The following is a 23,666-nucleotide window of genomic DNA, read 5'->3' as shown; positions in this document are numbered from 1 at the left end:
TAAATATCTCATCTTTGTCCAATACTCCGGTGGTTCTAGAGTTATCATTCTGTTGTGGCCATTGGATCTATTATCAATCTCTGCCTCCGGTTCTTTAATCTCTTTCAATGTCTGGCTCATAAGATCAAGCCTCTTGATAACTGTTTGTTGCTCTTCCTGAGGGAGATTCCTAAAGGAGCTGAGAAAATCCTCTTCCAAAAGATTTACAGAGTGCTCATATTCCTGAAGATGATTGTCTAGAGGAATCGGCTGTTCCTTTTGACTCACCTGGTTATTTTGTTGTTGGGCATGATCCTGTGGATTCAACTCAGGCATGTCTGTTTCCTCCCCACCTGCCAAGTTTTTGTGTGATGTCATTACTTCCATTGGGGATCCAGGCTTTGGTTTTGTGAGCCCCTCTGAAGCAGCAGTCCTCATCTTACATAAGGGTGCAACAATAGAATTGCGAAATACCCGGGTTGGAAAAACTCCTCTGCTTGACAATCTGAATTTCAGCTTGTGAATTAGTGAGGGCAGTCTAGTAGAGGAAAAAGTTAACATAATTTTTTGGCTTTGATTTGTGGTACTCAAGAGTTCAGTCTTAACGAGGTCGATCTCTGTAAGTCCCATGCCAAGTAAGTCTGATAGATGTCGTTTGGAACGCTGGGCACCTTTCCAGCTAGGAGTTTGATCTGGCCTTCCACAAATTGTCATGCAGATCTTTTTTGGTTGGAAGATTAAATAAGAAGAGTTTGTTCTAAGAGCCTCTGCACGTTCTATGTTGAGCTTAGGGGTCTGCTCTTGTCGCCAATTTCCTTTGGTACTATGGTGTTCTGTTGATGCCTGCTTGTTGTTAACTGATAAACTGTGGACCTCTTTGGATAACTGGGTTATCTGAGAGGCAATACCTCTAATTTGCTGGAAGATATGCTCAACCATTCTTGCAATTAGAGTTAATTGGGTGCTCTCCCTACTTGTTATTCCTTCCTCTCTGAGGAGCACAGGATCAGCTTGCCCCATTGCTGGATCCAGTTCCACGCTCTCACCTTGAATACTCTCCCCACACTCACAATCATCTTCAAGAGGAGAAAACCGGTTTTTTGTTGGAACTGTAAAAGCAGATTTGTTTAAAAAGTCCTCTATTTTAGATGGTTTGGGAACCGGTGAGGGAGCTACATCCTCTGGGTCCCTGTGGCGTTTACTAGCAGGCATAGTGTCACCGTGGGGAGTAAACAAGGAGAGGTTTCCCCAACCCAAAAAGAGAGAAAAGAATAGAAAGTGCTCAGTTTGTTCAATTTAAGAGCTTCTTCTGTGTGGAGGCTGCCAGGAGTTTCAGGAACAAGGTATAGGAGGGAGTTGGTGGTTGATAGCTAGCAGCTGGCAGCCTGCCCAGGATGCTTCACAGAACTTGCCCAGGATGTCTCCCACAGCATTGACAAGAAGGTGCTGCCAGAATCTCAGTAAGTTAAAAAGCAGAGAAGTAAAAAAGGGAAAAACTACTTCCCTGGGTGGCAGTCAACGCCAACTACAGTCCTGTTATCAGCGGAGCTCCGAAGCCTGCCTGCCAAGCCGACGCCATCTTGGACTGCTCAAAAAACAGAAAACTCTTTCGTCTTGCGCGTTTTTCGTCTTGCGAGGCATTCGTTTTGCGAGGTACCACTGTACATTACAAAATGTAATTAAATTACAAAATGGCTGCAGGACAGCAGCATGGCAGCAAAAGAGCAGCAAGACAATAGAAAGACAAAACAGACTGAGAAAATGGCTCCGTGACTCGGCTCTTTTATGGAGTCAGTCAGAGCCATGTCCATCTCCCAGGTCACATGCAGGAGGAGAAAGCTCCAGACGAGTGAGACAGGAAGTTACCCAGACTGGATGTCCCCCTGCCCGTGCCCACTCTAGGGAAACAAAGAACGTTGCATTTGACTGCACCAATGAATTGCATCCCACACTTTTCGTATCATGTTACCTCTTCTCACTTTTTCTCTAAACTAAACAGTTTCCTGTAAACAGCTGCCCTTTACAGCTGAGGACCCTGGTTAACACAGCACTTCACTAGGTCCCCTGAAAATCCTGTGACCACAAGCCATTTTGATGTGCCTGCTTGGGTGCAGCAGCGTCTGCGTGGCCTTTATTTGAGCAGTTTGGATGTGCAATGTAAATGTGTCTCTTTTGGCATTAACAGGAGATGAATGGCAGATGCGCCTGGACTGTGCACAGACTGAGATTGGATTTCTCCGGAAAAGAATCACACAGCTGGAGGAAAGGCTGGAGGCGGAGCAGACATCCAAAAAGGAGCTGGAACAAAAGGCAGGCCAAGGAGCATTGGCTGGGGTGGGGCCGTGTGTTTACATTTCCCCCCAGTGGGCTCCCATGTGCAGATCACTGAGCCTGTCATGAGAGTCTTCCTGAAGCTGCCCTTGGATGTCAGGCAGTGCATAGTTAGACTAGGGAACTCACTCCCACAGGAGGCAGTGATGACCATCAGCTTGGATGGCTTTAAAGGGGAATTGGACAAATTCATGGCTTTTGATAGCTATTACCCACAATGGCTATGCTCTGCCTTCAAAGTCAGAGGCAGCAATGCTTCTGAATACCAGTTGCTGGCAACCACAGGAAGGGAGAGGACTGCTCTTGTGCTCAGCTCCTGTTTGTGGACTTCCTACAGTGAGAAAAGGGCTATTCTCTCCCTGCTGGCTTGCTACTCCTTCTGGGTCTTAGTCCCTGTTGGCTTCATGCCTTTGACACAGTAGTTAATGGTGCCCACTGGCCTGGACTATTCTGTATACCACAGTTTATAGAAGCCCAGAGAAATGATTCAACTCCCAGTGCAAACAATTGGTATAGATCAACCTTCCCTAACCTTGTCTGTCTAGATGTTTTGGACTGCAACTCTCACCAGCCCCAGCGAGCACTTAATGAGAGCATATTTTATATTTTAGTTTTTATATTTAAGACCATTTCTCTAAGTGGTATACAAAAAACCAAAGCAACAACAGACAGCTTGAACCACAACGGGTTTTACAAAAATACAGAGTTACTTATAAAAATGTTACAGTAAAGCAAAAATTCTAAATACATGTAAGCCAATATCAGTTCCTCCTGCTCCTGGCATACCCATCCCTCTCGGCCTCACCCAGGACTCAACTTACCCACCCTGGTACCTGCATCCAGGGCTTAAACTAACTCACAGCTGTTCCTCGGAAAGCTCCCACAGAGGGGAAGGTTCCTAGAAGCTCCTGCCATCGCCCTAGTCTCTCCCTCCATGTATGCTTTTTATGGGCAGGCCCAAGGTGGAGGGAGCCTCATCAGGCTGCTGCCCACAGGTGTGTCCCACTCAGCAGCCAGCTGCCCTCTCCACACCCAATTCCAGGTGCAGCAGGTTTGGTGAGTTCCCCAGGGGGTCCCAATGATGGAAGAAGGGTGCCCCTCCACTCACAATTCATTTTCCAGCCTCTGCCCTCTCCTCCTCCAACTGCTCTATCTGTCATCCAAAACATTTGGAGGGACCTGGTGGGCTTCAAGATTGGATACGACTGGCTCATTCAGAAGTGCTTGATGCAGCAGAATCAATTTAATTTTAATTGGTCTTAATTAATTAGATGATGTTCTGCCCTGCCGTTCAACTTTAAATGTTTGCGAAGCAGTTAATGACAAAAAGGCATCAAAATACCAGTGAATACAAAGATCAATAAGCAGCAATAAAACAAGACTATTAACCCCTTTTAAAACAGCAGCAGGAAAGGAGTGGAAGAAGGGGATAATAAAAGCAGAGGCAGAGCAATCAAAGAGAGAGGAGCATCAATAAAAGCACACTGAGGAAAGCAGTAATACATTTATTATTATCATTTATTATTATCATTTTTTTCTGTCCCACCTTTGGGGTAGCTCCTCACAAGAGGGCCTCCCTACGCAAATGGCTAGGCAGCTATAATAAATGCACCAACAAGATTAAATGATTAATGATTAAAACAGCAATAAAAGGAAGTCCCTCTTCACGCAGCACAGAGTTAAACATGGGCACTCCCTCCCCCAGGAGGATGGGATGGCCACCAACTTGGATGACTTTAAAAGAGTCTTGGACGAGTTCATGGAGGAAAAGGCTGCCAGTGGCTGCTTGTCAGGATGTCAAGATGGCTCTGCTCTGCCTCCATGGTCAGAAACAGTGATGCTTCTGGATACCAGTTGCTGGAAAAGAGAGGAGGGGAGAGTTGCTTTTCTGCTCAAATCCTACTTGAGGGTTTCCTTTTGGGGCATCCAGTGAGGCACTGTGAGACAGGAAGGTGGACTGGATTGGCCCTTGACCTCATCCAGCAGGCTCTCCTTATGTTCTTAATATTACACAAAATATAAGCATTGCTGGCTCCTTTAGGTACTGTTTTAGAGGACTTTTAAGTGTGTGTGTTTAGGGCTGGGGCTTGCAGATTTCATTAAAGCCCCTCTCAAATAATGCAAGCATTGCCGTGAGATCACCTCAGGGCATCTGTGATGAAGAAGGCTGTAGCTCCATGGAAGAGCACTGGCTTTACATGCAGAAAGTAACAGGTTCCATCCCTGTCTCCATCTCCAGGAAGGACTGGGAGTGTCCCCTGCAGGAAACCCTGGAGAGCTGCTTCTGCCAGTCGTTGCAGACAAAGTGGAGGCAAATGGGCCAATTGCTGGACTCAGGAGAAGGCAGCTTCTGAGATCCCTTTTCAAATCAGCCTTTTATTTGGAACCATGAGCACTGGGATCTTTGCTTTTAGGGAAGGACTGTAGCTCAGAGTTTAGAGCACCTGCTTTGCATGCAAAGTGTCCCTGGTTCCTGCGGTTCCATCTGTGGCAGCATCTCCAGGGAGGTCTGGGAAAAGACCCCAGCCTGAGAGCCCAGGGAGCGGACAGCACAGAAGCAGAGCTAAATGGACTGATGCTCTGACTCTGTGTAGGGCAGATGCCTGCCTTCTAAAAATAAACCTGGGTGGACTTGCGGTTGCTTTCCAGCCCAAAGCCGCCTTGAAGAACTGCTGATGATCCCCAGGCTGAAGGAATGGGCAAGAATAACTACATAAATTCATGGCACATTAAAAAGTAATGAAGCTTCCGTCATTCTGGAGGGCTGTGGTGAAGGCAAACAACCCATTTGCATTCAGGCACTTGTCTGGAATTACAGGCTTCATTAATTCAACATTCAGCTTATTTAAAGGGACTCCTTAATAGCAATTGCTCTCTCTGTGTCACCTTCTTTGCAGAGGTTGGAGGACATGAGTTCTAGTGAAAAGGGGAGAATCATAGAATCATAGAATCATAGAATCATAGAGTTGGAAGAGACCACAAGGGCCATCGAGTCCAACCCCCTGCCAAGCAGGAAACACCATCAGAGCACTCCTGACATATGGTTGTCAAGCCTCTGCTTAAAGACCTCCAAAGTAGGAGACTCCACCACACTCCTTGGCAGCAAATTCCACTGTCGAACAGCTCTTACTGTCAGGAAGTTCTTCCTAATGTTTAGGTGGAATCTTCTTTCTTGTAGTTTGGATCCATTGCTCCGTGTCCGCTTCTCTGGAGCAGCAGAAAACAACCTTTCTCCCTCCTCTATGTGACATCCTTTTATATATTTGAACATGGCTATCATATCACCCCTTAACCTCCTCTTCTCCAGGCTAAACATGCCCAGCTCCCTTAGCCGTTCCTCATAAGGCACCTGACCTCCCTAAGGAACACTTGTTTCATTCTGGCCCACAAGTGAAGCACCAGGAAATGTGGCTTCCTACTCGAAGGAGATAGAGGCTGCTTGATAATCAGCCCAGACTATTTGCCCATCTAGCCTGGCATCCACTGTAACTGGCAGCAACTCTCCAGGGTCCCGTTGCATACGGACAGAAAATAGCCCGTCTAAGTTAGCTCAAAGGCTCATCTCGTCCAGCCACCTGTTTGAACCCCAGCAGCTGGTACTTGGGCAGGAAAGATTATAGCTCTCAGGACTAGTAGCTGTCCACAGTCTTCCCATCCATAAACTTGGTTAATTCTATTTTAAAGCCGTCCAGGTCAGTGACCATCACTACATCTTGTGGGAGCAAATCCACTGCATGAAGAAGTCCTTTCTTTTGTCTTCAACTCTTCAGCTTCATTGGATTATCACATTGGGCTCTAGTATTATGATGAGAGAGGGAGAAAGACTTATTTCTGTATACTTTCTCTATGATTTGCACCTGTCTGTCATGGGAGACAGTGGAGGGGTGCTTCTTTGGGGGTGACGTCAAACCGTTGGAAAGATACAGAGCCTGCTGGGGCTGTAGAGACCAATGCTGGAGAGGCATGCTTTGTTGCAGCCAGGGCAGATGAAGGTGTCCAGTTGTACTGCTGCAGATGCACCAGGATGTTTCTTCTCTCAGCGGTCATTCCTCCTCTGGTCACTGCTGTGGATACACAACCTGTCTGTCTGTTTCTCTCCAGGTACTACAGCCAACTGCAATATACACCTCTATAATGCCCTCCTTTTACTGGTCTTTCCCCTCTAAATTAAAAAGCCCCAAACAACTTTTCCTATTACCTGATCCTTTTCTATCTGAAGATGCCTTTGGGGTTTAAACCTGGAATCTTCTGCATGCCAAGCAGATGCTTTTGATGTGAGCTCTGAGACCTTCCCAGCACCTCAAATGTACAGACGCAATTTTTTATTTGGGTTGCCATGCTCAGGAAAGCATCTTACTCTTTTGTAAAAAGGGATTTGAGAAATGTATGGAGGGTTTTTTAAACTTGTGTTTTCAACCTAGATCTACAACCTGCACTTTCTGTTCCAAAGAAAACACTAGGCAGCTTACCAACATGATCTTAAAACAGCCATGGTTCAATAAATAGTCAGGAAACCTCCACCCACATGAAACAATCAATTATGGACTGTAATAACTATATGATGGACTGTAATACTGTAATAACTAGACAGAACCCTCCTGTTCAGGAGCAGTTTATCCCTGAGTATTACTCAGGGATCCTTCCTAAAAGAGGCTCCTGGGAGGCCAGAAGGACATTGCTGGAACAACTCTTGGAATGGGGCAACTGGCTAAAATGTTTTAAAATATTTTAAATGGTTCTAATTTTGATTCCTCTGTTTTTATCAGGTTGATGTTGGTTAAATGTTTAGTTGGAGTTGGCGGTTATTTTAATTTGGGTATAATTGTAAATTGTTTATAGTTGTTGTTGTTGTTGGTTTCTATTGGTTTATTGGTTTGTTTGTTGCTCGTATAGGATATTTAGTTTTTTAATGTTTGATGCTTTGTTGTGTTTTTATCTATGTTGTAAGCCCAGAGTAGCTGTGAAACCCAGCAAGATAGGTGGGATATAAATTTAAAAAAATATTATTGTTATTATACCAGGTGTTGGGAAAAAAGAGAAGAGTAAAGCCACTGGCTAAGTTCCCTGCTTATGGTTTTTCCCCAGCCACCTGGCCAGCCACTGTGGGAAGCAGAATGGCCTTTTAGCCTGATCTAGCGCAGTTCTAGTTTTGTCCCAATGGACCCTCCATGGTCTGAGGCAGCTACCACTGAATTCCAGCTGCTGTTGGCAAGCAGTGGGAGAGGGTAATACCAGCTGCTTGTGTTTTTTTCTGCAGGCATCTGCTTGGCAACTGGGCAAGTGGCAATGGGGTTTTACGGGGCCCACATCCATTGGGTGAGCATGTGACACTCCTGTGCGGGTCTCTCTTGTTTTCACTTCTCAACCCACCACACTCCCTGCCTTGCAGCTAGGTGAGGTCCAGAAGGCGTATGAAGGTGCCAGGCGGACAGCGCAGCGGCTGAAAAGAAAGTGTAAGCAGCTGACGTGTGATTTGGGAGATACACGAGTGTTGATGGAAAGCCAGCAAAGCCGGAACCATGAGCTGGAGAAGAAGCAGAAGAAGTAAGATGTGGGTGTTGGACTGGGGAGTTAGATCTTTTAAAGACTTTCTGAGATCTGCTATTTATTCAGCCCAACACAATTTGTTTGTTTGTTTTTAAAATATTTATTGAGAATTTTAAGATTACAAAGAAACAAAGAAAAAAAACAAGTAGCATTTAAACAATACGAATCAGTAAAAAGAAAACAAGGTCAAAAAGAGGGGAAAAACACACATCAAAATCAAAAAGCAAAAATAGACAAAAAAATTAAAAACAAATCCAATATTCCCAAATCCTTAACTGTCATTACCTTGTTTCATCGACCTCCTCACACCTCCCTTTTTTGTATTCTAGTTATTAATTATCTCAGCAAATCCTTTCCATCTTTTATAATATTCTGTCATTAAATTACCTTAATCTATTTTAACCTTATCTTAAATTACCTTAATCTATTTTAACCTTATCTTACCATAAAAAGCCCTAAAACTTAAAACTTAAATCTTATTTATACCAAATTCTCTTAACCATGACATATTCTTACATAATTCTTTCAGCCCAACACAATTTGAACATACCTGCAGCGGAGCAATGGGGAAGCTAAGGAAACACCACATTTCCTATGGGCCCTCTTTCAAAGGAAATAGTGTGGCTTTATTTCACCAACTAATGTCGTGCAGCAGTAAATTAATCAATGCAGAGTCTTCTTCATAAACAGTGTTGTTCAGAAATAGCATAGTTAAAGAGCATACACAGAGTGCTCATAGCAGCTACCTGACTCTTCACAAAGGCACAGTCTTAGTTACTGATTTACTAGAGTCCTGGAGCCACTCTGCCTGCAACAACACAACACACACACTGGCTGGGACACAAACACTGAGGCCCATAGAGAGGCTGGCTACTTTTATAGGGAGACTCAAGATGAGTCAAGAAGAATAAGAAGAGTTTGGATTTGATATCCCGCCTTTCACTCCCTTTAAGGAGTCTCAAAGCGGCTAACATTCCTCCTTTCCCTTCCTCCCCCACAACAAACACTCTTTGAGGTGAGTGGGGCTGAGAGACTTCAAAGAAGTTTGACTGGCCCAAGGTCACCCAGCAGCTGCATGTGGAGGAGCAGAGATGCGAACCCGGTTCCCCAGATTGCAAGACTACCGCTCTTAACCACTACACCACACTGGCTCTCACAGTGACTTAGCAGTTTGCTGTTAACAGCAGTTAGCAGGCTTGGATAATTGTGTAGGCCTTTTAGGCCTTACTGCTCTGCTCTCAAGAACCTTTGTCTCATGAACTAAGAGCATTAGAAGTGTGTTGGACGGAAGAAACAGTATTTGTGGGTGATATTAGACAGAGGTGGACAGACCAGGCTGGACAGATTTACTTGGGCTGGTAGATCTCAAGGTGTGAGTGAAAACACAATCAGATGTGTGTTGCAGCAAAAAAGATAATTCTCTTCTTGTTGCTGTTGTTTAGTCGTTTAGTCGTGTCCGACTCTTCATGACCCTATGGACCAGAGCACGCCAGGCACTTCTGTCTTCCACTGCCTCCCGCAGTTTGGTCAAACTCATGCTGGTAACTTCGAGAACACCATCCAACCATCTTGTCCTCTGTCGTCCCCTTTTCCTTGTGCCCTCCATCTTTCCCAACATCAGGGTTTTTTCCAGGGAGTCTTCTCTTCTCATGAGGTGGCCAAAGTATTGGAGCCTCAGCTTCACAATCTGCCCTTCCAGTGAGCACTCAGGGCAGATTTCCTTCAGAATGGATAGGTTTGATGTTCTTGCAGTCCATGGGACTCTCAAGAGTCTCCTCCAGCACCAGAATTCAAAAGCATCAATTCTTCAACGATCAGCCTTCTTTATGGTCCAGCTCTCACTTCTATACATCACTATTGGGAAAACCATAGCTTTTACTATACGGACCTTTGTTGGCAAGGTGATGTCTCTACTTTTTAAGATGCTGTCTAGGTTTGTCATTGCTTTTCTTCCAAGAAGCAGGCATCTTTTAATTTCGTGGCTGCTGTCACCATCTGCAGTGATCATGGAGCCCAAGAAAGTAAAATCTCTCACTGCCTCCATTTCTTCCCCTTCTATTTGCCAGGAGGTGATGGGCCAAGTGGCCATGATCTTTGTTTTTTGTTTTTTTGATGTTGAGCTTTAGACCATATTTTGCGCTCTCCTCTTTCACCCTCATTAAGAGGTCCTTTAATTCCTCCTCACTTTCTGCCATCAAGGTTGTGTCATCTACATATCTGAGGTTGTTGATATTTCTTCCGACAATCTTAATTCCGGCTAGGGATTCATCCAGCCCAGCCTTTCACATGATGAATTCTGCATATAAGTTAAATAAACAGGGAGACAATATACAGCCTTGTCATACTCCTTTCCCAATTTTGAACCAATCAGTTGTTCCATACCCAGTTCTAACTGTAGCTTCTTGTCCCACATAGAGATTTCTCAGGAGACAGATGAGGTGATCAGGCACTCCCATTTCTTTAAGAACTTGCCATAGTTTGCTGTGGTTGACACAGTTAAAGGCTTTTGCAAAGTCAATGCAGCAGAAGTAGATGTCTTTCTGGAACTCTCTAGCTTTCTCCATAATCCAGCGCATGTTTGCAATATGGTCTCTGGTTCCTCTGCCCCTTCAAAATCCAGCTTGCACTTCTGGGCGTTCTCAGTCCACATACTGCTTAAGCCTTCCTTGTAGAATTTTAAGCATAACCTTGCTAGCGTGTGAAATGAGTGCAATTGTGCGGTAGTTGGAGCAGTCTTTGGCACTGCCCTTCTTTGGGATTGGGATGTAAACTGATCTTCTTCAATTCTCTGGCCACTGCTGAGTTTTCCAAACTTGCTGGCATATTGAGTGTAGCACCTTAACAGCATCATCTTTTAAAATTTTAAATAGTTCAGCTGGAATACCATCACTTCCACTGGCCTTGTTATTAGCAGTGCTTTCTAAGACCCATCTAAGACTTCACTCTCCAGGATGTCTGGCTCAAGGTCAGCAACTACACTACCTGGGGTGTGCAAGCCATCTATATCTTTCTGGTATTTTTCCTCTGTGTATTCTTACCACCTCTTTTTGATGTCTTCTGCTTCTGTTAGGTCCTTACCACTTTTGTCCTTTATTATGGTAATCTTTGTACGAAATGTTCCTTTCACTTCTCCAATTTTCTTGAACAGATCTCTGGTTCTTCCCATTCTGTTGTTTTTCTCTATATCTTTGCATTGCTCATTTAAGAAGGCCTTCTTGTCTCTCCTTGCTCTTTTTTGGAAATCTGCATTCAATTTCCTGTATCTTTCACTATCTCCCTCGCATTTTGCTTGCCTTCTCTCCCCCGCTATTTGTAAGGCCTCATTGGATAGCCACTTTACTTTCTTGCATTTCCTTTTCATTGGGATGGTTTTAGTTGCTGCCTCCTGTATAATGTTGCGAGCCTCCATCCATAGTTCTTCAGGCACTCTGTCCACCAAATCTAAATCCTTAAAACTGTTCCTCACTTCCACTGTGTATTCATAAGGGATTTGATTTAAATTTGTATCTTACCTGCCCAGTGTTTTTTCCTACTTTCTTCAGTTTAAGCTTGAATTTTGCTATAAGAAGCTGATGATCTGAGCCACAGTCAGCTCCAGGTCTTGTTTTTGTTGACTGTATAGAGCTTCTCTATCTTTGGCTGCAGAGAATATAATCAATCTGATTTCGATACTGCCCATCTGGTGATGTCCATGTGTAGAGTCGTCTCTTGTGTTGTTGGAAAAGCATGTTTGTGATGACCAGCTTGTTCTCTTGACAGAACTCTATTAGCCTTTGCCCTGCTTCGTTTTGATCTCTAAGGCAAGATTTGCCCGTTGTTCCTTTTATCTCTTGATTCCCTACTTTAGCATTCCAATCCCCTATAATGAGAAGAACATCCTTCTTTGGTGTCACTTCTATAAGGTGTTGTAAGTCTTCATAGAATTGCTCAATTTCAGTTTCTTCAGCACCAGTAGTTGGTGCATAAACTTGGATTACTGTGATGTTAAAAGGTCTGCCTTGGATGCGTATCGAGATCATTCTATCATTTTTGAGATTGCATCCCAGAACAGCTTTTGCTACTCTTTTGTTGACTATGAAGGCCACTCCATTTCTTTTATGGGTTTCTTGCCCACAGTAGTAGATATGATGGTCATCCAAACTGAATTTGCCCATTCCTGTCCATTTTAGTTCACTGATGCCCAGGATGTCAATATTTATTCTTGCCATCTCATTTTTGACCACATCCAACTTACCAAGGTTCATGGTTCTTACATTCCAGTTTCCTATGCAATATATTTCTTTACAGCATTGGACTTTCCTTTCGCTTCCAGGCATATCTGCAACTGAGCGTCCTTTCAGCTTTCGCCCAGCCGCTTCATCAGCTCTGAATCTACTTGTACTTGTCCTCCGCTCTTCCCCAGTAGCATGGGGGGGGGCAGATGTTATAGGCGAAGGGGATTGAGATACGGATATGCTCGTACCCCTTCCAATCTGCGCCCCATCCCGAGAGACGAGGGTAGGGTGAGCAAGGATTACTCACCTCCTTCACTGGTGTTGTGCAATGCCAGGTCTATAGGCAACAAAACCGCTACCCTGCGAGATTTCTTTACCTCGCAGGGGGTCGACCTGGCTTGTGTGACGGAGACCTGGGTGTGCGAAGGGGTAACTGTTACCTTACGAGAGATGGCGCCCCCAGGTTTCTCCGTCCTCCACCAGTCACGGACTGTGGGCCGGGGGGAAGGGGTGGCAGTATTAATCCGGGAAGATTGTTCTTTCAGGGCTCTACCATCGCCATCGATCCCCAGCATTGAATGTGTTGGCCTAGTGTGGGGCTCCGAGGAGAGCTTGGCTGTCTGGCTGGTGTACCGGCCACCTAGCGCACCAGCAGCCACCCTGTCAGGCCTGCTGGAGGCGGTGGCCGGCTGGGCCTTGGAGTTCCCTAACCTATTTGTTATGTACTGAGTTGAATAGGATCCAAACTGCAGCAGTCTGATTGGTCCTAGAACAATAGGATCCAAATTGCAGCAGTCTGATTGGTCCTAGAACAATAGGATTCAGAATGCAGCAGTCTGATTGGTCCAAGAACAATGCAGCAGTATGATTGGTTGGCAGGAACCACCCAATCATGCTCCAGATATAAGTGAATCCACAACCTGATTGGCTTACAGTAGAATTCCAGAATTAACCAATCATGTGCAGCCCATTGTGTAAATAATGTATATAAAGCAGATACTTTGAGGGGACTTTCATTCATTCCTCCTCACCACTATGAGCTGAATAAAGAGCATGAAATCACTTTGCGACTCTGAGTATATTTCACTGGCGACGAAGGTGGGATCCCGCTGAGCTGACTGCCACACACAGCACCACAGCACCACCACCTGCCGCACCGCTGCCTCGCACCGTGTATCCAGGCTTCAGCTCTGGGACACAAGGAACTCAGAATGGCAACCGACAGCAGCTTCTCGCCGTTCAACCCAGCATCTGGAGACTGGGAAGCGTATGCCTTCAGTTTCACCTTCCTCCTAGAAGCCAAAGGGGTCACCGATGAAGAAGACGCCAAGAAGAGGGCGATATTCTTCAGCATCTGCGGAGAGGAGACATTTGAAATCGCCCGGGCTCTCCTTGCACCTGAAGACATCACTACTGTTCCATACAAAACAGTAATGGAACAGCTGAAGGGGCACTTTTCGCCGCAGCCCTCAGTGGTGGCTCATCGAAATGCCTTCTACGCAAAGCGGCAAGCCCCTGGAGAAACCATAACTGGGTTTGTGACCTCTCTCCGCCAAGCTGCCCGGTTCTGCAACTTCTCAGAGCTGGAGAACATGCTTCGTGACCGCCTCGTCAGTGGCCTGAAGGATGAGAAGCTGCAACGACGCCTCTACGCCAAGAAGGACCTAACGTTCCAGGTCGCTCTGGAGGAGGCCCTGGCAACGGAAACTGCCAAGAGGTCGATGCAAGAGGCACGGCTGAGCCTGCCACCCCAACCGAGGGTCCACCATGAAGACCTCACCGACGACTCAGGATCTGACAGGGAGGAGGTACACCGAGTACAGCAGCGCACTCAAGCAGCCCACATACCACAGCTGCCTCGACGAGAAGGAGGGAACTGCGCAAGCTGCGGGGAAAGTCACGAGAGGAGGACCTGCCGTTTCCGCAACGCAGAGTGCAGGCAGTGCAGAAAATTGGGACACATCGCCCGGGTGTGTCGAGCTCGGCCCACCCGACGCCAGGCATCAGATGACCAATCCAAGAGCCCCAGGTCCCGGGGCCCAACGCACCAAGGCAACTCTACAGAGCTCACGGACTTCCAGGTATACCAGTTGCCCCACCCCAACGTAGAGAAAATTTATGTAGAGGTACAGATAGAGGGGGCCCCATGCCGCATGGAGCTTGACACGGGCTCAACTCTATCCATAATCTCGGCAAGGACCTTAAGGAAACTGTGTCCTACTGGGGGTCCCAAACTCAGGCCGGCCCCATTCACCCTCCGGGACTTCCAGAAATGTAAGGTCCCCACAATGGGGGTGGGGACCTTCAGGGTGCAATACCGAGGGCGGACGCGGCAACTGGACTTGCTCGTGGTCAAGGGCCCCTACATTAGCTTACTGGGATTGGCATGGTTTGGACCACTGGGGCTAGCCATCACCGGGGTGAACCACACTACCTTACAAGTGGACGTGGACGCCATCTGCAAGGAATTTCCAGGGGTTTTCGATGGGAAATTGGGACAGTATACGGGCCCCCCCCCCATTGCTCTACAGCTTGACCCCGCAGTACGACTGGTCAGGCTCAAGGCCCGCCGGGTCCCGTTCGCCCTGAAACCCCGTATTGACGAGGAATTGGACCGGCTCGTGGAGCAAGGAGTGCTGGAGCCGGTGCCTAATGCCCCCTGGGAAACCCCAATCATCACACCCGTCAAGCCTAATGGTTCAGTCCGCATCTGTGCAGACTACAAATGTACCATCAACAAGGCCCTCACGGCCCACGCATACCCAGTGCCAGTGGTCAGCCATGTCCTTGCCACCCTGGCTGGGTCGAAAATTTTTGGCAAGCTGGACTTGGCCCAAGCATATCAACAGGTGCCAGTAGATGAGGCCACAGCAGAGGCACAGACAATTGTGACGCACAAAGGAGCGTTCAGGGTAAAGCGGCTGCAATTCGGTGTCAGTGTGGCACCAGGCATATTCCAGAATCTAATGGACTCGCTCCTTAAAGGGATTCCTGGCGTCACCCCCTTCTTCGATGATGTGTTGATTGCCGGGCCCACACCAGAGGAGTTTGAGGACCGCCTCCGCACCGTTCTGCACCGTTTCCAAACGGCGGGTCTCAAGGTGAAGCGGGAAAAATGTCTACTAGGAGTGCCTCAGGTAGACTTTCTGGGATTTATGGTGGACGCAGAAGGGGTCCACCCGACTGGGGAGAAGGTACGGGCCATTTGTGATGCCCCAGCACCCAAGAGCAAGACTGAACTTCGGGCCTTCTTGGGACTATTGAACTTTTACCATTCCTTCCTTCCCCACAAGGCGGCGGTAGCAGAGCCCCTACACAGACTCCTGGACAAGCGGGCCCCTTGGGTGTGGGGCCAGCACCAGGAGGCCGCATTCCAGGCAGTCAAGGACTTGCTTGTCTCAAACTCGGTCTTGGCACACTTCGACGAGAGGCTGCCGGTGGTGCTAGCATGCGACGCCTCACCCTATGGCATTGGCGCTGTCCTGGGACACCAACTCCCGGATGGAAGAGAGGTACCAGTGGCATACTTTTCCCAGACACTCAATGCAACCGAGCGGAACTACTCGCAAATAGACAAGGAGGGTCTGACAATCGTGAAGGGAGTAAAAATATTCCATGATTTCTTGAACGGGCGGCCCTTCACCGTGGTGACTGACCACAAGCCGTTGCTTGGCTTGTTTGCCCCCGAAAAGCAGACCCCCCAAGTGCTGTCTCCTCGCGTCCTCAGGTGGTCAATTTTCCTTGCCAGCTACCAGTATGCACTTGTCAGAGCTGCTCCCAGATCCTAGCTCACAGAGGATCACGCTAGCCAGCGTTCACTTTATAAAAGTCTTTATTGAGTTACAGTTTCCATTTCCAAGCTGCCGCGTGCAGCTCTACGTCTTATAAGCTAGACCGGCGAAGCTCCGTCTGAGTCCCCGCCTCCTGTACACCAACTTAATACCCTAGCCTTACTCCACCTTTTCCGCCTGACCGTTCTTCTCTGGGTCCCTCTGCCCCCCGTGGTCTCTTCCTTCCTGGACTCTTCTGACGCTGACCCCCCGGACCCTTCTGTTTCCTTGCGTCGGGCTTTAGGACCTGGCTCCCTTTCCGGGCTGCTTACTGCGCCGCCTTCCTGTGCATTTGAACTTGGCGCGCGCGCCCAACCTTCCACTTTCCGCTTGACCGTTTCTTCGCTCCCCGATGGAGGTGTGGCCACTCCTGACTCATGCCCTCCCCCCTGCGGCGAGCTGCCGGAGCTCGATACCTGGCGCCCTTCCTCTCCACTGCGCTCTGTTGGGGATGCTGGCCCCGATTTCCAACTGCTGCCCTCTGAACCCCCTCTGGACCCTTCTTCCTGGGGTGTCCCCCTAGGCTCCCCCCTTGCTCTGGCCACTGGCGCTCCTTTCTGTGAATCTTCTGATTCACTGGAAAGACTCGGAGATCTCGGGTCGTCGTCATCACTCATCTTTTCTTCGGACTCCTCCCCCTCGCTCTCTGTTTCCTCCCTTGCCCTCGCCTCTGCTCCTGAACCCCTGACAGCACTGATTCACCGCCCTGGGAAGGCGATGGGCCATGCGGACGCCCTCAGCAGTCTACCACTACCGGAAACAGGCCCCGACCCAGCACCTGCACAAGAGGTTATGAGCCTGGAGCTGCTTCCTGACCGCCCCATTCAGGCACAAGAAGTGGCACACCATTCCAAGAAAGATAGGGTCATCTCCCGGGTCCTGGACTGGGTGTGGAGGGGATGGCCCAGCAGCAGCCCTGGGCCAGAATTCGCTGGCTGCACAACCTGCAAACATGAACTGTCGGCCCACAAGGGGTGCCTGTTATGGGGAAGCAGGGTCATTGTTCCCCAGCCCCTCCGCAAAAGGGTCCTCACAGCCCTACATGAGACACACCCAGGGGTAGTAAGAATGAAGGCCCTTGCCAGGAGTTATGTGTGGTGGCCAGGGATTGACGGAGAGATAGAGGCCTGGGTCAAACACTGCCAGGCCTGCCAAGAATCCCGCCCAGATCCCCCAAGGGCCCCAGTCCAGTCCTGGGAGTCCGCCCGAGCACCATGGTCACGCCTGCATGTGGACTTCGCTGGCCCCTTTCAGGGGAAAACATTCTTCATAGTGGTGGACTCCTACACCAAATGGCTGGAAGTCGCACTGGTACCGTCCACTTCTACATCCGCAGCCATTCGGGTACTACGCAGGCTGTTTGCAACCCACGGGCTCCCTGACACTCTTGTCTCAGACAACGGGACTGCATTCACGTCAGGAGAATTCCAAACCTTCACAGCGCAGAACGCCATCCGCCACATCCGTTCGGCGCCATTCCACCCTGCCACCAATGGCCAAGCAGAACGCATGGTGCGGACCACCAAGGACACCCTTCGCCGCATGACGCAAGGGGATTGGGAGTACCGCCTTTCCACATTCCTCCTAGCACAGCACAGCACCCCCAGCTCAACGACTGGCCGGAGCCCCGCAGAACTACTAATGGGTCGGCGCCTTGCAATCAGATTGGACCACCTTCACCCCGATAGAGCTCAGGATGAGGTAGTGGTAGGGGAAGGCAGGAACCCCCGGACCTTCGAGGCCCAGGACCCAGTGTACGCAAAGAATTTTGGGGCAGGCCCAGCATGGGTACCCGCCACAGTCACCAGGGTCACTGGCCCCGTGTCGTACGAGGTGCTAAGGGATGGGGGGCAATGCTGGTGCCGCCACTGCGACCAGATACGGCGACGATTCCCGGGAGAAAACCAGGAGGAGAACAGGTCAGAGGAGTCCCAAGGGAACAGAGGGGCAGTGAGGCCCATAGAGCAGAAGGGGCCAGCAGGAGAGACAGAATCAGTAAATACAGAGAGGACCCGCGAGGCCAAAAGGACACCGGAACAAGAACCATGACTGAGCGAGCCGGTTGCGCCAGACCAAACAGGCCCATCACAGCCAGCATCCTTGGAACATGAGCCAGAACCTGAACCCCGGACCAGGGAACACCACAGGCCGCAACGCACACGTAGGCCGCCGGCGTACCTCGAGGACTATGAATGCGACCTCCCGGGCAGGACTGGAACTTAGAAGGGAGGGGTGTTATATACTGAGTTGAATAGGATCCAAACTGCAGCAGTCTGATTGGTCCTAGAACAATAGGATCCAAATTGCAGCAGTCTGATTGGTCCTAGAACAATAGGATTCAGAATGCAGCAGTCTGATTGGTCCAAGAACAATGCAGCAGTATGATTGGTTGGCAGGAACCACCCAATCATGCTCCAGATATAAGTGAATCCACAACCTGATTGGCTTACAGTAGAATTCCAGAATTAACCAATCATGTGCAGCCCATTGTGTAAATAATGTATATAAAGCAGATACTTTGAGGGGACTTTCATTCATTCCTCCTCACCACTATGAGCTGAATAAAGAGCATGAAATCACTTTGCGACTCCCTAACCTATTGGTATTGGGAGACTTCAACTTCCACGCTGATGCCACTCCCTCCTCACAGGCTCTGGACCTGGTGTCTTCCATGGCGACACTAGGGCTCTCCCAGTTTGTTTCGGGCCCCACACATCAAGCAGGCCACACGCTGGATTTGATCTTTGGCGCCGGTATAGATGTGATCATGTCTCCTTCGATGAAGGTGCCATGGTCTGATTACTACACTCTGAAAGTCAGGATTGACTTTCCACCCCCACCCTGCTTAGGTGGCGAGCCGATTTGGGCTCGCCCGCAGAGGCTGATGGACCCTGATAGATTCCGTCAAGCCTTGCGGGACCTTTCTCCCCCTGGCGACTCATTGACCGAGCTTGTTGAGGGCTGGAATACCCAGCTCCTGGCAGCCATCGATGAGATCGCACCTAAGTGCCCTCTGTGACCCCGCAGAAACCGGGCTCCCTGGTTTACCGAGGAGCTTCGGAAAATGAAGCGGGACCTCAGACGGCTAGAGCGAGTATGGCGGGGTGCCCATGACAGAGCCTCAAGAACATCTTATAGGGTTTTTATGAAAACCTATGAGATGGCAGTGAAGGCCGCTAAGAAGTCTTACTTCTCGGCCTCCATTGCATCCGCTAGCTCTCGCCCGGCGCAATTATTTAGTATAATTCGGTCTTTAAGGTCCCTTGAAGGACAGCCAAATTTAAATAACAATCTGACACACAGCTGTGAGGCATTTGCGAGCTTTTTTGCGGAGAAGGTCCTGTTGCTCCGCCATGACCTCCCTGCCAATTTGGATACAATAAAGGAACTGGAGGCCCCTCGACTGTCCTCGGATTTGACCGGATATCTCCAGCCGATGTGGACAGATTCCTCCAAGCTGGAAAGCCCACCACCTGTCCTCTTGACCTGTGCCCGTCATGGCTGATTAGATTGTGTCCAGACGAGGTGCGGGCCCCCCTGGGGGATATCATCAATCTGTCCCTTAGCACCGGGATATTCCCAGGGGAACTGAAGGAGGCGGTGGTGTGTCCGCTCTTAAAGAAAACATCATTAGATCCCTTAGATCTATCCAATTACCGCCCGGTCTTGAATCTTCCATTTCTGGGTAAGGTGATTGAGAGAGCTGTTGCTGAACAGCTTGGTAGGTTTCTGGATGAAACATCTGCTTTGGATCCATTCCAGTCCGGCTTCCGCGCTGGTCATGGGACCGAGACGGCTCTGGTTGCCCTAACAGATGATCTCCGCAGGCAGCTGGATCGAGGTGGGTCGGGGCTGCTGATTCTTCTAGATCTGTCAGCAGCCTTTGACATGGTCGATCACGAACTCCTGGACCACCGCCTTGCCGACGTGGGGATCCAGGGCACAGTCCTTCAATGGCTGCGCTCGTTTCTCTCTGGTCGGGGACAGAGGGTGGCGCTTGGGGGGGAATTGTCATCGCGGCACTCCATGGTGTGTGGAGTGCCTCAGGGTGCGATTCTCTCCCCGATGCTTTTTAACATCTTTATGCGCCCCCTCGCCCAGCTTGTCCGGAGTTTTGGGCTGGGTTGCCATCAGTATGCTGATGACACCCAACTCTATCTGTTGATGGATGGCCATCCTGACTTGGCCCCAGACACACTGACCAGATGTCTGGAAGCTGTGGCTGGATGGTTACATGGGAGCCGGTTGAAGTTAAATCCTTCGAAGACAGAGGTCCTCTGGCTGGGGCGGGACGATATGGGATCGAGGGGGCAACTCCCATCTCTTGCGGGGGTGCAATTAGTGCCAGCACTGTCCGTTAAGAGTTTGGGTGTAATCTTCGACACCTCCCTCTCTATGGAGGCGCAGATTACAGCTATAACAAAGGCGGCATTTTTTCATCTCCACCAAGCTAAGCAGTTGGCTCCTTACCTCTCTCGCCCTGACCTAGCCACTGTGATCCATGTGACGGTCACCTCCAGACTGGATTATTGTAACTCGCTCTACGTGGGGCTGCCCTTGAGACTGACCCAGAAACTCCAGCGGGTGCAGAATGCCGTGGTGAGACTCCTTATGGGGTCTTCGCTGCGAGATCACATTCATCCGGTACTATACCAGCTGCACTGGCTCCCGGTGGAGTACAGGATCAGGTTTAAGGTGCTGGTTTTAACCTTTAAAGCCCTATACGGCCTAGGACCCTCGTACCTATGGGACCGCCTCTCCTGGTATGCCCCACAGAGAAACCTACGGTCTGCAAATAATAACATCCTCAAGGTCCCAGGCCTCAGAGAGGTTAGGCTGGCCTCAACTAGAGCCAGGGCCTTCTCGGCTGCGGCTCCAATCTGGTGGAAAGCTCTGTCACAAGAGACTAGGGCCCTGCGGGACCTGACATCTTTCCGCAGGGCCTGCAAGACAGAGTTGTTCCGCCAGGCTTTTGGTCAGGGCGCAGCCTGACTCCCTCCTCTGGCAACCTGCACAGAATTTTGCTTAATTGGTTGCCATCAATTTGATTTTAATTAATTTTTATAATGAAATATTTTTAGATTGTGTGATTATTTGACTGTTTGATTATTTGATTGTTGCTAGCCGCCCTGAGCCTGGCTTCGGCTGGGGAGGGCGGGATATAAATAAAATTTATTTATTTATTTATTATGTTGGACGCCTTCTGACCCGAGCGGCTCATCTTCCAGCGTCATAACTTTTTGGTGCCTGTTGTCTTTGTCCATTGAGTTTTCTTGGCAGGGATACTGGAGTGGCTTGCTGGTTCCTCCTCCAGGTGGATCACGTTTGGTCAAAACTCTCCACTATTACCTGTTCATCTTGGGTGCCCTGCTCGGCATAGTTCATAGCTTCTCTGAGTTATTCAAGCCTCTTCGCCACGGCAAGGCAGTGATCCATGAAGGGGAATGCTCTTCTAGGCCTCATCAACTGAGATCTAGTGTCCCTATCAAGGGAATTCAAGGCAGTATTCTGCCTTGGCCTGGAATACTGTGTCTGGATGCCACGATTTAAGAAGGTCCCTTCCAGCTTTACAACTCTATTATGCTGTGCATTTAGAGCAGGATCAGGGTTCCACTGGGAACATGCTCAGCACAGCATGCTTTTCAGGAAGGAACTGGTGATAATAACACATTAAAACTATTTTGCAGTCTAGGCCATTTCATCAGATTTAACCTAAAGAGATTTAGCTTGACATCTAGTTTATTTTTTCAACTGGAGGTTTGTTTTCATTGGCTTTTCCTACACCTGGAAGTTTGATCGTTCAGCTGCATTATTTCATTGCTTATTCGCATGGCCAGGCAGGAGGTGACTTCTTTCACAACACAACATTCTATCCAGTGACACACACACACACACACACACACACACACACACACTGAAGTACAACTATGCTGGGAAGTAGCCAGAGATGAATCCCACTTCTTTCCACCCAAGAAACTGAGCACCAAAAGTGGGTTGAAATTTGCTCCCCTACACTCCACAGTTCTTCCAGGTGCAATGCTTCACAAGCCTGTCTTCTCACGTGCAGCTGCCCTGCCCTTTCCCCAGCATGCCCCTGACTTCAGTAATGCAGTTTTAAGTCTTTATAGCACACGCTTCATTGAAGACGCTGAAACTTCCAATCTATCTCTGAGTCTGTGGAAGTTTGGCACTGAATTCTAAATGGCAAAGCCATTAATTGTGAATGGGGGAGCTCGTGAATTGCTAATCTAATCAAACAATTCAAATCTCATACCATTTATTGGAAGATGCTCAACTTTTTTAGAAGAGCTCAGATATTGGATGCTTTAAGTTTTTTATCAGAGCATCCTTTTTTAAAATAAAAAGGGGGGGTGTATGGGAGGCTCAGTGTTGGCATCCATCCAGAAACCGATTCTCGGGTCTCAGGCAGAGATCGTTGCAGGCACTGCAAGTAGATCCTTTAACTCAAGGATTGAGGGTCTGCCACTGACCTTTGATCCCCGCTCCCCACCTCAAGGCCTACCTGCTTCATCTCTCCTCTGCTTGCACCCTGAGATACTGCTAGGGTGCTGGGGCCAGGCAGCAGGGTCCTCAGATCTCTTCCTGAGCACCCAATGTGTTACTGGGTAGGTAATGAATTTGGATTGTTGTATAGTTTTGGAGAAATAAATGCATTTAAGATGACCTTATCTAGAGGTTATTTGGGGGTGGGTAATGAAAAACTAATCAAATTGATTTGGAACAGGATCTGCTAGGAAATTCATTGGGGAAAACAGATTGAAGAGAAGCTTTTGGGGGGCGGTGATCTGAGGTGATTATATTTGGGCGAATTTGGACTGGAAATTAGTTGTTTCCTCCTACGACATTCACACTCTAAATCTACATCTATACCTATTAAGCTAGCAGCATATACACGTTTTATTCAAAGGTCAGTCTATGGGTCAGTGCCCCAAATCTTCTAAGTCCCCAGCAAAGCTTCTGCTTCAGCCTGCTGTAGTTGCCACCCAAATCCTGCAGTTGGTTAGGCTACATAAGGTGCTGTGGAAAGGTTTATGGCCTGGTCTAGGAGAGCCAATGCGGTCTAGTGGTTAAGAGTGTTAGAGAAGGACCTGGGAGACCCTGGTTCAAATCCCCTCTCGGCTGTGAAGCTCACTGGGTGACCTTGGGCCTGTATCTGCCTCTCTCAGCCTAACCTACCTCACCGGGTTGCTGTGAGGATAAAATGGGGGCGAGGAGGACTATGTACACCACTTTGAACTCCTTGGAGAAAAGGTGGGATATAAATGCTGCTGCTGCTGCTGCTAATAACAATAATACTCAGAAAGGTGGTATGTGTGTATATGTGTGTTTGTGTGTTTGTGTTCCTAAACCCACCTAATATATTTCATATTCATTTTAAAATATATGAAACAAAATTGCAATAAAGCTGGGCTTGCAAGCTGGTCCTGGCTCCAGCAACTGTCCTTAAGGACTTTGAGGCCACGATCGTCCTCTCCAGGTCAAGATTCATGTGTGGCCATCTACAGCTCTGGCCAAGACCCGGCAGCTCCTGGCCTGCATCTTTGCCCTGCTGTGGGACTTCCTTCTGGGAGTGATGGAGGGCCAACTCATGAGACCTTTTGCCTCTGTCAGATTTGACCTGCAGCTGGCTCAGGCCTTGGGAGAATCCGCCTTCGAGAAGAGCCTTCGGGAGAAAGTGTTACAAGAGAGCACCAGCCTTCAGTTTGAGCTGGGGAAGTTGCAACGGAGCTTAGAGGTAAGGCAA

The 23,666-nt window shown here is 48.7% G+C and overlaps 1 protein-coding gene across 5 annotated transcripts in view; it reads left to right on the top strand.

Annotated features, from left to right (window-relative positions):
• Positions 1-23,666, top strand: part of MYO18B (myosin XVIIIB) — a 349,431-nt gene that overhangs the window by 194,402 nt on the left and 131,363 nt on the right. For all 5 annotated transcript variants that reach the window (XR_014519475.1, XR_014519476.1, XM_083476633.1 and 2 more), the window contains 3 exons: positions 2,165-2,289; positions 7,700-7,854; positions 23,534-23,657. Coding sequence is in view for 3 of the 5 variants with exons in the window: in XM_083476633.1 (XP_083332759.1) it covers positions 2,165-2,289; positions 7,700-7,854; positions 23,534-23,657 (404 nt within the window). In the remaining 2 variants the exon portion in view is untranslated. The remainder of the gene's footprint in view (positions 1-2,164; positions 2,290-7,699; positions 7,855-23,533; positions 23,658-23,666) is intronic.

The sequence above is a fragment of the Podarcis liolepis genome, assembly GCF_965112155.1.
Source record: "Podarcis liolepis genome assembly, chromosome: 15".
Lineage (NCBI taxonomy): Eukaryota > Metazoa > Chordata > Lepidosauria > Squamata > Lacertidae > Podarcis > Podarcis liolepis.
The sequence above is the reverse complement of the archived record's forward strand: the minus strand, read 5'-3'. Positions and strand labels throughout refer to the sequence as shown.